Source organism: Opisthocomus hoazin, chromosome 3, assembly GCF_030867145.1.
Source record: "Opisthocomus hoazin isolate bOpiHoa1 chromosome 3, bOpiHoa1.hap1, whole genome shotgun sequence".
Classification (NCBI taxonomy): Eukaryota; Metazoa; Chordata; class Aves; order Opisthocomiformes; family Opisthocomidae; genus Opisthocomus; species Opisthocomus hoazin.
In genome coordinates this window covers 60,472,378-60,485,040 of record NC_134416.1, presented here as the reverse complement: position 1 = coordinate 60,485,040, position 12,663 = coordinate 60,472,378, and the positions used below count along the sequence as shown (strand labels likewise).

The window sequence follows — 12,663 nt, the reverse complement described above, 5'->3', positions numbered from 1 at the left end:
TGGCACAATGCCCTTTTTTCCTATTTTTTTAAACTCACGGGCTTCATATGATCTACATTTCCTTTTTAATTAATTTCTAAGGTCCTATCTCTCAATATCAAAGGAGAAGATATATTTGAATAGTTTTCTTGTAGTTAATATCGAGACACTACTAGCTTTTTTCTTAGTGATATATCCCTATTTTATATGACCTGAATTTTTTTATGGTGTGATCTGATGTAAGTTCCACTTACACCATAGCCAAAGACAGCTCAGTGTAAGTTATTTTCTTATGTTGGGACAGAGAAGTAGAATATTAGTGTTTTTCACATATCCTGAAAGGATATCATTTCCAAAGGAGCAGAGCTGAACTAATTGAAATGTGCTTAATGTTTCATACTTTTCTATTTAAACTGAAAAGGAATCTAAAATGTTTTATTGAAAGTTATTCCACAGTTATACCAGCATATATATAGCTGAATTTAGTCCTAAGTCGATAACACAATGTCAAAAAAAAATGCTTAAAACCCCAATCCTTTTCCCCTACTGTTTAATAGAGAAGTTTTCAGTAACTGATTTCTGCAAGCTATATAAAACATTCTATAGTTGTGAGTATTTCAGGTAATCTAACATGGTTAGTGTAGACTAAATGTTCTTCAGATTAGGTGCGTGCAATGTGTGCATACCATAGCTTTCCATTTTAAATGGATTCCACAAAAGCTAGAATAGCATGGAGTTAGTGTAGTTTTGTAAGTCTATCAAAAGCCTTGAAAGTAGTAGCTATTGCTACTGCTACTATTGCAGATTTGCTGTCCCTACTCTGAATTCTTTGCTGCTAGTTTAGCAAGAAGATCTTGTGTGTGCAAAAGTTAGTCTGTATTTTCCATCTCTTTTCGTTCGGTGAAATGAGAAGCAATAAGACTGCTTACAGACCTTACCAAGGTGCAACTAATGCACAAAGCAGGGTTTGGCCTCAGCTGTGGACCTCTTAAGAATCCACTTTCTGCACGTTCTCCAAGGGGTTTATTGTAGCTGGCCCAGTAGCTGATTAATATGGGTGAGAGTCTCATGACAATGAAAATGTGGGCTAAGTAGAGAAGCGTAAGTTAAGTGTAACTGGAAATATGCATCAAGGTTGTTTCTGAATGCGTCAGTGAACTTTTTGCCCTCTTTCCTCCTTCCACAAGGCATGGAGTATCACGTATCACAGCTGGTTGACTTTTGTGTTACTGATCTGGTCTTGCACATTGTGGATGATTCGAGACCGAAGGAAATATGCCATGATCAGTTCACCATTCATGGTTTTCTATGGAAATTTGCTGCTAACATTGCAGTATATATGGAGTATTGAGCTCAAGAATGATGAGCTTCCTCAAGTATCCGGTTTTTTAGAAAGAAAGGATCCCGGGGAGTTGGCATCAAAGGTAGGTGTTACCAACAGCTGAGATTTATTTATGGAACCACAAAATATATTGTCATAAAAAATGTGAATCTCTTGGCATTTCTTTAAGAGTGAGTCCTCAGTGTTCAATATAACCATGTTCAGTAGCAGTTCTACAATAAAGGATAAGTAGTTAAAAAATAGTGTTTAGAAAATTGCTTCTTGCTTGTTAAGCTAATATCAAAGCAAAAGTTCCAGACATCTTTGTAGATTTTCATGACAATTCTGTATAAAATTCTTAGTGGATGGAAATTGCTGGCTTGTTTGATTTTATAAACTGGATGCAAAACTAGATATGATTTGATTTGTTAGATTAATACCCATGGGAAGTCAGGTCTGTCTCTGAATATGATGGCAACTGGAACAATGGTGTCATGGCAATTACTGGTACTTACTCACTCCCTTATGATTTTGCACAAGCAGCAGTACACACCTATGACAGAGCTTTAATTCATTATCCTTACACCCAAAACAGCATGAGTTGCAATCCATTTCAGGTCGGAAACAAGAGAATTTGTTGGCCTCAGTGCATGATAGATTTTTTTTCTTTGGTGTCTTGAAAGCACTACAAAATGCATTTTGTTTGACAGGTTTGCTTCAGGGGGAGGGGATGAGCGTAAATAGGAAGTTGTTTGCTAGAGCACACAAGAGGGGTGTCTCAGAGAGTGCATCTAGTTGGCACTGCTCCCTTTGCGCTAAGTGAATCACTTCCCCTGTGACTCCTAATTACCATTTAAGGTGATTCTGTAAGTGATTTTCCTTATTGGCAATGCCCTTTGGACAACCATTTCTGGGTCTTTAATGCGTTCGATAATTAGTGAGTGCTGTATTATTTCTCTCGTAAAGGTAGGGCTAGTTTAGTAAGACAGCTAAAGCTCAAGGGGTTCTGCAAGAGAAGTTCTACAGTTTCTCTCAATGACTTTGTAAATCTCTAAGGAGTTTTAACTGTCTGAATATGTCAGCCCCTTTGACATTGTTTTTTGTTAGCTATATCATCAAATATCTTATCTAAAACTAGCTGGTGTCAAGACAGGAAACTGTTGCGTATAAATGATGATTTGGCCACACCCATAAAATTAACAGAAGATGTCTGGTGGGTTTTTTTAGGCTGAATATAATACATTCTGTAAATTTCACAGAATCACAGAATGGTTGAGGTCAAAAGAGACTTCTGCAGGTCATCTGGTCCAATTCCTCTACTCAAGCAGGGCCATCTAGAGCTGATTGCCCTGGACCATGTGCGGATGGCTTTTGAATATCCCCAAGAATAGAGACTCCACAACCTCTCTGGGCAACCTGTGCCAGTGTTCAGTCACCCTCACAGTAAAAAAAGTGTTTCCCAATGTTTAGAGTCAACCTCCTATATTTCAGTTTGTGCCCATTGCTTCTTGTCGCATCACTGGGCATCACTGAAAAGAGCCTGGCTCCATCCTCTTTCCACCCTCCCTTCAGGTATTTATAGACATTAAATGAGATTCCACTTGAGCTTTCTCTTCTCCAGGCTGAACAGTCCCAGCTCTCTAGGAGAGAAGCGGCAGTCCCTTCATCTTCACAGACATTCAACTGGACTGTGTCCAATACATCCATGTGTCTTTTGTACTGGGGTACCAGAATGGGACACAGCACTCGAATTATGACCTTACCAGTTCTGAGTATTAAGGAAGCATCACCTCCCTCGATTTGCTGGCAACACTTCTTCTAATGCATCCCAGGATTAGGGATTACCCTTCTTTGCTGTAAGGGCACATTGCTGGCTCATTTTCAACTTGGTGTCCACCAGGACCCCCAGGCCTTTTCTGACAAACTACTCTCCAACTCATCGGCCCCAAGCATAAACTGGTTGTTCCTTCCCAGGTGCAGGACTTTGCACTTCCCCTTGTTGAACTGCATGATGTTCCTCTCAGCCCATTTTTCCAGCCTGTCAAGGTCCGTATGGATGGCAGCACAACCTTACGGTGTCTCAGCCACTCCTCCCAGTTTTGTATCATCAGCAGGCTTGGTGAGGGTACACTCTGCTCCGTCATCCCCCACTCATGCACCATTTATTGAAGATACTGAACAGGACTGGATCCAGTATTGACCCCTGGGGTGCGTCGCTAGTCATTGATCTCCAACTAGACTTTATGCCACTGATCACCACCCTCTGAGCGCAGCTGTTCAGCCAGTTTTCAGTCCACCTCATGGTCTGCTCATCCAGCCCATAGTTCACCAACTTGTCTATGAGGATCTTGTGGGAGACAGTGTCAAAAGCCTTCCCAAAGTCTAGATAGACAATATCCACTTCTCTCGTCTCATCTGCCAAGCCGGTCATTTCATCGTAGAAGTTTTCAAGCTGGTCAAGCATGTCTTCCCATTGATGAATCCACACTGACTATTCCTGATGATTTTCTCATCCTTCATGTGCCTGGAAATGGTTTCCAGGATTAGCTGCTCCATCACCATAGAATCATAGAATTGTTTGAATTGGAAGGGGTCTTTAAAGATCATCTAATCCAACCTGCCCTACCATAGGCAGGGACATCTTTCACTAGATCAGGTTTCTCAGAGCCCCGTCCAACTTGACCTTGGACACTTCCAATGATGGGGCATCCACAACTTCTCTAGGCAATCTGCTCCAGTGTCCCACCACCCTCACCTTCCCAGGGACTGAGGTGAGGTTGACCGGCCTGTATCCTCCATCTTGCCCTACTTGAAGATAGGGGTGACATTTGCTTTCCTCCAGTCTTCCAGCACTTCTCCCGGTCACCACAATCAACCAAAGATTATTGAGACTAGCCTCTACAATGACGTGAGCCAGCTCCCTCAGGACTCGTGGGTACATCGCATCAAGAACCATGGACTTACATATGCTCAGTTTGCTTAGGTATTCCCCAACCTGATCCTTTTCCACCAAGGGTGCGTCTTCCTTTCTTCAGACTTTTCCACAGTCTCTGGGACCTGTGATTCCTGAAGGCTGGTCATGCTAGCAAAGACTGAGGCAAAGAAGGCATTTGGTACCTCAGACTTTTCCATGTCCTGTGTCACCAAGGCCCTTGTCCCACTCAGCAGTGGGCCCACATTTTCCCTAGACTTCTTTTTTGTGCTTGTGTACTTAATAAAGCTCTTCATGTTGCTCTTGACATGCCTTGTCAGACTCAGCTTCAGGCCTTAGCTTTTCTAAGCATGTTTCTGCATGCTCGGCCAATGTCTCTATATTCCTCTCAGGTTACCTGGCTCATCATCCCCAGGCAGAGCCCATGCGTTCCAGCTGTTCCCTCAAGCAAATTGCAACTCCACCTCCACATCTTCCTGGCCCGTGCTTCCTAAAGAGCCTGTGTCTCTCCATTACAGCTATGCAAGCCATCACACCCTGTCTCTGTGTTCCCAACAAGATTATAGCCCTGCACAGATGTCTCTAACTCCTTGTGTTTATTCCCCATGCTGCATGCATTAGTGTACAGGCACTTCAGAGAGGCACCTGGCATGCTGATCTCTTTGTTTGTCAGCCCTGTCCATCAGTCCCTCTCAAGGCTGCTAGTAACTCTGTCCCTCCCCATTATTCCAAGTTTAAAGTCCTTTGAATAGAGCTTCAATTTAAAGAAAGATTGGATGCCGTATTCTGCAAAGAGAGGAAAACCGAAAAAAATGTACTGTAATTCCTTCTGCATGATTTTCTGCACCCTACGTGTGTGTTTCCTGGTCTGAAAAGTAAATAAAATGGATACTGTAAAAGGTGAACTAAAAGCATTTCTTTGATCTGCAACCCTTCAAGACTCTCCAGAGAGCCAGCTCTGGCTCTGGAAATGCCAAAGAGAACAAGGTGTAAATGCAGTGAGGAGACAGAGCTAGTCACTGCAAAACAAATCCCTGTTTTACAATATCAGTGGTTTGTGTTGCAAAAGGCAGAGGTCCAGTGGTTCTGGGGTGCCTTAAGAGGAGTGTGGCCAATAGGTCGAGGGAGGTCCTCCTTCTCCTCTACTCTGCCCTAGTGAGGCCCCATCTGGAGTACTGTGTCCAGTTCTGGGCTCCCCAGTTCAAGAAAGATGAGGAGCTACTGGAGAGAGTCCAGCGGAGGGCTACGAGGATGATGAGGGGACTGGAACATCTCTCCTATGAGGAAAGGCTGAGGGAGCTGGGCTTGTTCAGCCTGAAGAAGAGAAGGCTGAGAGGGGACCTTATAAATGCTTATAAATATCTGCAGGGTGGGTGTCAGGAGGATCAGGCCAGACTCTTTTCAGTGGTGCCCAGCGACAGGACAAGGGGCAATGGGCACAAACTGAAGCACAGGAAGTTCCGTCTGAACATGAGGAAGAACTTCTTCCTTCTGAAGGGTGACGGAGCACTGGAACAGGTTGCCCAGGGAGGTGGTGGAGTCTCCTTCTCTGGAGATATTCAAGATCCACCTGGACAAGGTCCTGTGCAGCCTGCTGTAGGTGACCCTGCTTTGGCAGGAGGGCTGGACTAGATGACCCACAGAGGTCCCTTCCAACCCCTAACATTCTGTGATTCTGTGATTCTGTATCTGGAGATGCTGTGACAATTCACACAGGCTGACAATCTTCTGCTGCAACTCAGTATTAGCCACAGAGTCAGTGAAAACAGCTGTCACTAGCCTGGGATCTCTCCTTTCCCACTTGAAGTACTTGAAGGTTAAATGAAAAACAGAAGAGGTCTTTACATTGTAATATTTGCCTTATCATTCTATTGTATGCAAAATGCTTGGCTTTTACTTGCTTCCTATTTGAGATTTTATTTTTCTACCTTATAAAGTAGTGAAATAACCTTGATCTGCGCCACTGAAATCAGTGGAACCTTTGCAGAATGTAACATAAAATCAAGTGTGTGATGAACACGCATCATGCTGTTTTCTGAATTTTAGCCATCTCAGTATTGCAAACTGTTGAATTTAGGTTTTTGCAAAACACAGAAATGCAGTCTTCATTAAAGAGATCTGTTTATTTTGAAGTATTCTGCTGTTATGGAATTATCATATCTTAATGCTCTTCAAAGGATTAAGAGCCATCTTAAATCTTGTAACTCCTCCAAATGCAAGGTGCGTTCAGTTGGCCATGTCTTTTTAACTTAAAGGCATCAAAGAAATGTTGGATTTTTGAATTAATTGTATTTATGCACCTGAAGTACCAAATCTCCTAAATCAAAAGACTTAAGATATATACCAAACCCTAATAGTGACAATAGCCTCACCTGCTTGTGCTTCTTCCCTGCAAAAAGGGAAAAATGAACAAAAATGGACAGATGGAAATTGTACCAATCAATATATAATGAGAAAATCCTTAAAGTTAAAGACAGGAGTTAAAAACTGAACAGAATGGGGGAGAATAGAACTGTATAGCTAAATACCTTTAAGAAAAGATGCAGAGTGAAAAGGTATTACTCAATGGAAAAGTGCAAATGAAATAAAGTTGTTTTCAATATAGAACATCTCCTGAATGACTTAACTTTCACTTTGACATGGATGCCATCATTACCATTTCTGATGGACAGAAAACAAAGACATGAAAAATTTATGAAAACATATGTTTGTATTAGCAGGATATAGGATATACAATTAGTTTGTTGGTTTTGTTTTGATTTTTGTTTGCAGATTCTTTTCACAATTACTTTCTGGCTACTGCTTAGGCAACACCTCACTGAACAGAAAGCACTTCGACTAAAAGAAGCTACTTTATCTGAGGTCAAAGTTGGAAGTGAAGAAAATGAAGAAAAAGGTAAAGCCACCTCCAATTTAGCCCTTCAGTGATGATAGAAGTTCCAGTTACTGCATTTCTGTAATGCTGAAAGCAATTAGCAAGATATCTGTTATTAGCTAAGAAAGATATTACAAAATCTATGTGCAACTGTCTCTCGGGATATAAAAAATAAAACACCTTTGAACTTCAGAAATGCAGATAAAATGAGAATTCTTTTTATTGAAAGACAATTGAAGTGACTCATTTGAGAAATGTCATCGAACATTCAAGTAATCAGTTTACTCCCGTATCCCGTATTCTAACCAGCAGATTAATTTCCATAGGAGTTTAACCACGGGAGAAGAGTTTACATAGGAAAAGTCAGTTGCTAAGTTCCTTGAAGGTTGTATTTGTAGATAAACACTTGTACAAAGCCAGAAGTTAAACTACTAATTTCAGTGGGAAAATAAGCATAGATATTTTCAGTGCAGGGGCTCATGCTATCAGAAGCATACCTGAGAGCAAAGTTTACTGCTACAGTTTCAGCTCATCTAACAGCTTGGTGACCTGTTCTCTCTTTAGCTACTGAGCTTATGTTCCCCTAAACCTTTCTTGCCCTTTTCTGTCTCTCTGGCTGCTGATCTGAAGAAATTCAACTCACTGAAATGGGAGAAAGCCAGCCCAGGAAGCAGTGATGTAGCTTCCTTCTTGATTAATTAAAATATTTGTCTAACTAAAACATATGATCAGTGTCAGGGCTGGACAGTGCAAGGATTTGCAAGGCAAGAGCAAGGAAAGAGTTTGAGAAGAGGGATGATGAGTGGGACAGAAAGAGTGGGCGAGCTCTTTGGTGGTGAAGGCTCGATATTGTTTTCAATGTGAAGAAGAGCATTACAGCTACGTGCTATGAGGTTGACAAACCCTGCTATCTGGATACTTGCTTATATGTAATTGCTGTTCGGGGGACACTTACCCTGCCCTCCATAAGCTTCACAAGGTTATTAGCTGGGGAATCCTGACCTCTTCATAGGGCAAAAGCAGATTGTCTTTTCTGCAGTGGCTCCGGTACAGCACAAGAATCTGGAAAAGCGGTAGTTTCTTTGAAAAACAGCAGTGTTAGTGCAGCATTTAAATTTTTTAAGGTTGTTTCGTTTTATGTTAATGTTTTCTCTTGGTTGTGGTTTTTGGTGGTAACCACAATATTCTCTAAAGGATGAAAATCAGTATGAGAAGTTCAAACTCCAGATGAGAGTTTAAACTTTAAACTCAAGATGAGAGGTTTCTGGTGGTGCTGGTGCTTTCTTTGTTTTCCAGCTTAAAAGGTTTCTTGCCTGGGAGTATAGGTAGTGTCATGGAAAGTGTTGTGACTGTTATCCATTATATAACCCTTAGGCTCTAATTTTCCAGTACAGCTGCCTGCATTTCGGACAAAGTGAAGATGGGTGTCTGCTAAGGACATATAGGTATGCACCGTATGGCTCCAGGAGTATATTAAGTTAAAATGCTTTCCCCTGCTCTGGAGGCATGTATGATACAGAAGTGCAGTCCCTTGTGAATACTGTGTTTTAGGTTTCTGTGTTGTGTGCAGAGATTTTGTTTCCTACCCATTTCAATTCTTACTAAAAGTCCCAAAACCAGACAGAGGCCAAATGTGACTCTGTGTTTGCAGAAGAGGAGTTGCAAGAGGGAGAAGTGGCAGAAGAACAGGAAGAGGAGAAGGAGGAGGTGGAGGAGGAGGAAGAGGATGATGAGGATGAACAGGATATTATGAAAGTCCTGGGGAAGCTGGTGATGGCTATGTTCATCAAGTACTGGATTTACGTCTGTGGGGGCATGTTCTTCTTTGTCAGCTTTGAGGGTAGAATTGTCATGTACAAAATCATCTATATGGTACTGTTCCTCTTCTGTGTGGCCCTCTATCAGGTAAGTGAGAACTGTGTTAACTAGATTTTGTCTTTGAATACAATGGTTCATACCTTTAACTTGGTAATAAAATAGCTCCAAACAGATTTCTTAGACAGTGTGTTTGTTCTTTAGTTAGATACACCACAATAAGATCATCTGAAGGAGTTAAGACTAATTCTCCTTTGGCTTTTGATTATAGTGACAGGCAAAGTGCACATAAATTAGATGCGTACAATACACACTTCTGCTTTGGGACTCCACCCCACATCACCACAAACTGTGCAACCTGTGTGGGAAAGTTCTGGGCCTGTGTGCAAAAAGTTCTGGGCCAGTTTTTGTGACGGCTGATGCGCACAGCTGCCACACCGCAGTGAGCGTGGAGCCCTGCTCTTCCTGGGCTTTCATCACCTAATGGTGATGAAACTGGGTGACTGAAGCTGTCCCTGGCCTTTATGTCTGTGGCCATGTTCCAACAGACATTTTTACACACAAGTCTGTACTGCAGTGCATGTGCATCAGGAGTGAAAACTGTATCTCAAAGAACTATGGCTGCTGTTGGGTAAGTGTTGTTTACTTCAGACCAGCTAGGAAAAACAGTATTCTTAGTCTTTGTTTTCCAGTACAGTGTTGTCAGTATTTTTGTCAGTGTCTTTGCCTTCAGCTTGTTTCAGCATCTTTAGTGTGTGATTCTCAGGTACACTATGAATGGTGGAGAAGGATTTTGAAATACTTTTGGATGTCAGTGGTTGTTTACACGATGTTGGTACTTATCTTCATCTACACATACCAGTTTGAATCATTCCCTGGGTTGTGGAAGAACATGACGGGCCTGGATGAAAACAAGTAAGCATTTCCATTTAATTTAATTTTTTTCTTTGGACTTCTGAGTTCAGTGTGGTGGAAGGGTCTGAGAGCACTCTTCCTTCTTGTGAGGGAAAAACATCATGAGACCATCCCCAGGCATAGCTGACTTTGAGCGCTCAGCTGTGAAGCCGTAGATTTATTGGTGTAACAATAGAAATCAGCAAGAACAAGAGAGGGGCTCCAAGAATCATATTTCCTCCCATCTGCTGCCAAGGCCTTGGCACCGCTCCTGTTCCCAATACAGTGCCAATACTTCTCTCTACCTCTTTGACCATAGGAGCAAGATCCAAGGAGAGAGTAAGGGTAGATTTGCAGGATGTCTGGAGCTGATGAAGGTGGGCCTCATGATGTGTTGGGCATTTTTCAACAGGGGCTTATGCAAGAAAGTATATGCAATGTGAGTGGAGAGACAACTCCAGTCTGTCTGTCAGAGACAACTCATCAGGTTGAAGAGATCTATGGCGGGTTTGATTAATTTAGATCTGTACGTTTACAGTATCGCTCTACATTACTGAGTCCAAATGCAAGATATTTGCATCATGAAACTTGCTGGCTTAGAAGAATCTAAAGAACTAAAACCACATAACAAGTACCAGCCTCTTATTTCCCATTGCAAATGATTAGTAATAATGTCTCATGGCAAGGAAAAGATTTTGGTGTGAAAAGGTGACTTAGTGGCTTATCTTTTTTTCCAGACTAGCGGACCTTGGCTTAAAAAAGTTTTCTGTGGCTGAGCTATTCACACGCATCTTTATCCCTACCTCCTTCCTACTGGCGTGTATCTTACACCTTCACTATTTCCATGACCGATTTCTCCAGCTCACTGATTTAAAAGCTGTAACCAGCAAACAGGACAACACTATCTACAGGTAAAGAAACAAAGTAAATGGAGCTATTCATTACCTGTATGAAAATGATGTTTCTGACTGTCTTGTAATGCTTACTTTTCATTAGGTGTTATTTGCCTTTGCTATGACTACCCCGTTTAAAAAGAAGGGAGAAAAAATAATCAACACCCCTTAGTATCCAGCACCCCGCTAAACAAACCACAACCAAAGTATCTGTCTTCCCCCACTTTCCCCTACACATGAAAGTTTTTCATTTTGGGGCACATTTTCAAAGGTACTGATAATATTTATTTATTTATTTATCTCATTGTCTTTGACCTTTAATGGGAGTTAGATATTTAATTGCTATGTGTGCCTTTTTGTAAGCCCTGTCAATAATAGAAAAGATGGCTTTTAATTTGGGTCATTTCTGTTTTTCAGTGTACATTTTGAGGGCCAAATGAAGGCTGGGAGATCTTTGGCAAATACCACGTTTGCATTGGACAATTAGGTCTTTTTGTAAAGTTAAACTTCAGAAATGGAAAAATCCCAGACCTATGGTCACTCTTTAAATTACTGACCCTTGGCTATGCTAGCTCTTTGAGACATTCGGTGATCTCATCAAGAAGTTTATTATGATTTTTTCATTATTCTGGGACCTCATTTTTCCTGTGATTATTTCATCCATATTCTCCTGCATAAAAACATATCTGGCCTAGCATCCTGCTCCAGGAGTATAAGAGAGAGAAATGGTTTCATAGTACAGTGTCATATTATGCAATGACATTTACTCTAATTCTTCGAAGCCAATTCATTTAGACAGTATTTTTAGGGTGTTTACCTGTCCACTGATAAGTATAACTCAGCTGCACTTCTATAAATGGGGACGAGCTGCATAACATCAGGTACACCACAGTGTGTTGTAGAATAATGACACTTTATCTTGAGAGAGATTTCTGCTCTAAGACTTGCTAGATTTACAAAAGCATTTCAGATATTTTTCATGCTTTCAATTTGACATGAAGCAACTTTACAGTGTATGGTACAAGTATGTTTGTGTTTCCTATCAGCAGTGCATGTGAATAAGCTCTACTTTCATAGAATGCTTCTGGTTTCTCTGTTTAAATAAGTTGCCAAAACCAGAACAAATCAAACTTGATAAGATTTCCTAAGAATGTTGTAATTTTTTTTAACTTGCCTTTTTAAATGACTGTTTGCATAATACTTTTTCCTTTTGCTTTTCTTGAATTACTAAATCTGATGATAGATTCAAGGACCCTTTGAAATGGGCTGTGAGCAAACTTTCTTTGCCCATAGCAAACTTTTTGTGCAGCAGCCGTGCACGTTAACATCTCTGAACTGGGCAGCCAAGCCCTGAAACCAAAGCCCAGACAAGTGTCTGAGCTGAAACAGGGGTTGTTTCTGGGCTGCGGCATTTGGGGAAGGCACTACAGTCTGCCGTAACCACGCAATACTTTGCGCTTGTGCTGAGTAGCATACAAACAGCTTCAACCTCCCTCCTACTGTGATCCAATAGGCACAAAACGGAAAAAAAAAAAAACAACCCAAGGCACTCCCAGGATTTAGGTGGGTTCATGGTGCAGTACACTGCCTGTGAAAGCATTACTGGCAAATCCTTCTGTTATATGTGAAAGATACCAAACTATTAGCTACAGCTCTCCAAATGCTGGCATGAACAGAATGACTGTGACTAAAGTCACATTATTCTTGGAGGATGGAACCATTGAAAGTAAAGACACAAAATGTTTTCAGTGTCCTGTTGAGAGAAAAAAAAAAAATTAAAGAGAAAAGTAGTATCAGAGAAGAAAGTTGTAGGATGCAAATTTAGTCAGTAGTCAGTGACATTTTTACCAGGAGTAATTTTCCTGGAGATAGGGTGCTGAAAGTAGACATTTGTTGTCGAACCAGGCTTTTTACTGAAGCAATGAGGCAGGTAAAGAGGATTGTGTGATATCAT

General features: G+C 41.2%; 1 protein-coding gene across 2 annotated transcripts in view; it reads left to right on the top strand.

Annotated features, from left to right (window-relative positions):
- PIEZO2 (piezo type mechanosensitive ion channel component 2) overlaps positions 1 to 12,663 on the top strand; it is a 330,086-nt gene that overhangs the window by 235,117 nt on the left and 82,306 nt on the right. For both annotated transcript variants that reach the window (XM_075416483.1, XM_075416482.1), the window contains exons 13-17: positions 1,167 to 1,403; positions 7,005 to 7,128; positions 8,759 to 9,012; positions 9,689 to 9,837; positions 10,554 to 10,727. In XM_075416483.1, the coding sequence (XP_075272598.1) occupies positions 1,167 to 1,403; positions 7,005 to 7,128; positions 8,759 to 9,012; positions 9,689 to 9,837; positions 10,554 to 10,727 (938 nt within the window). The remainder of the gene's footprint in view (positions 1 to 1,166; positions 1,404 to 7,004; positions 7,129 to 8,758; positions 9,013 to 9,688; positions 9,838 to 10,553; positions 10,728 to 12,663) is intronic.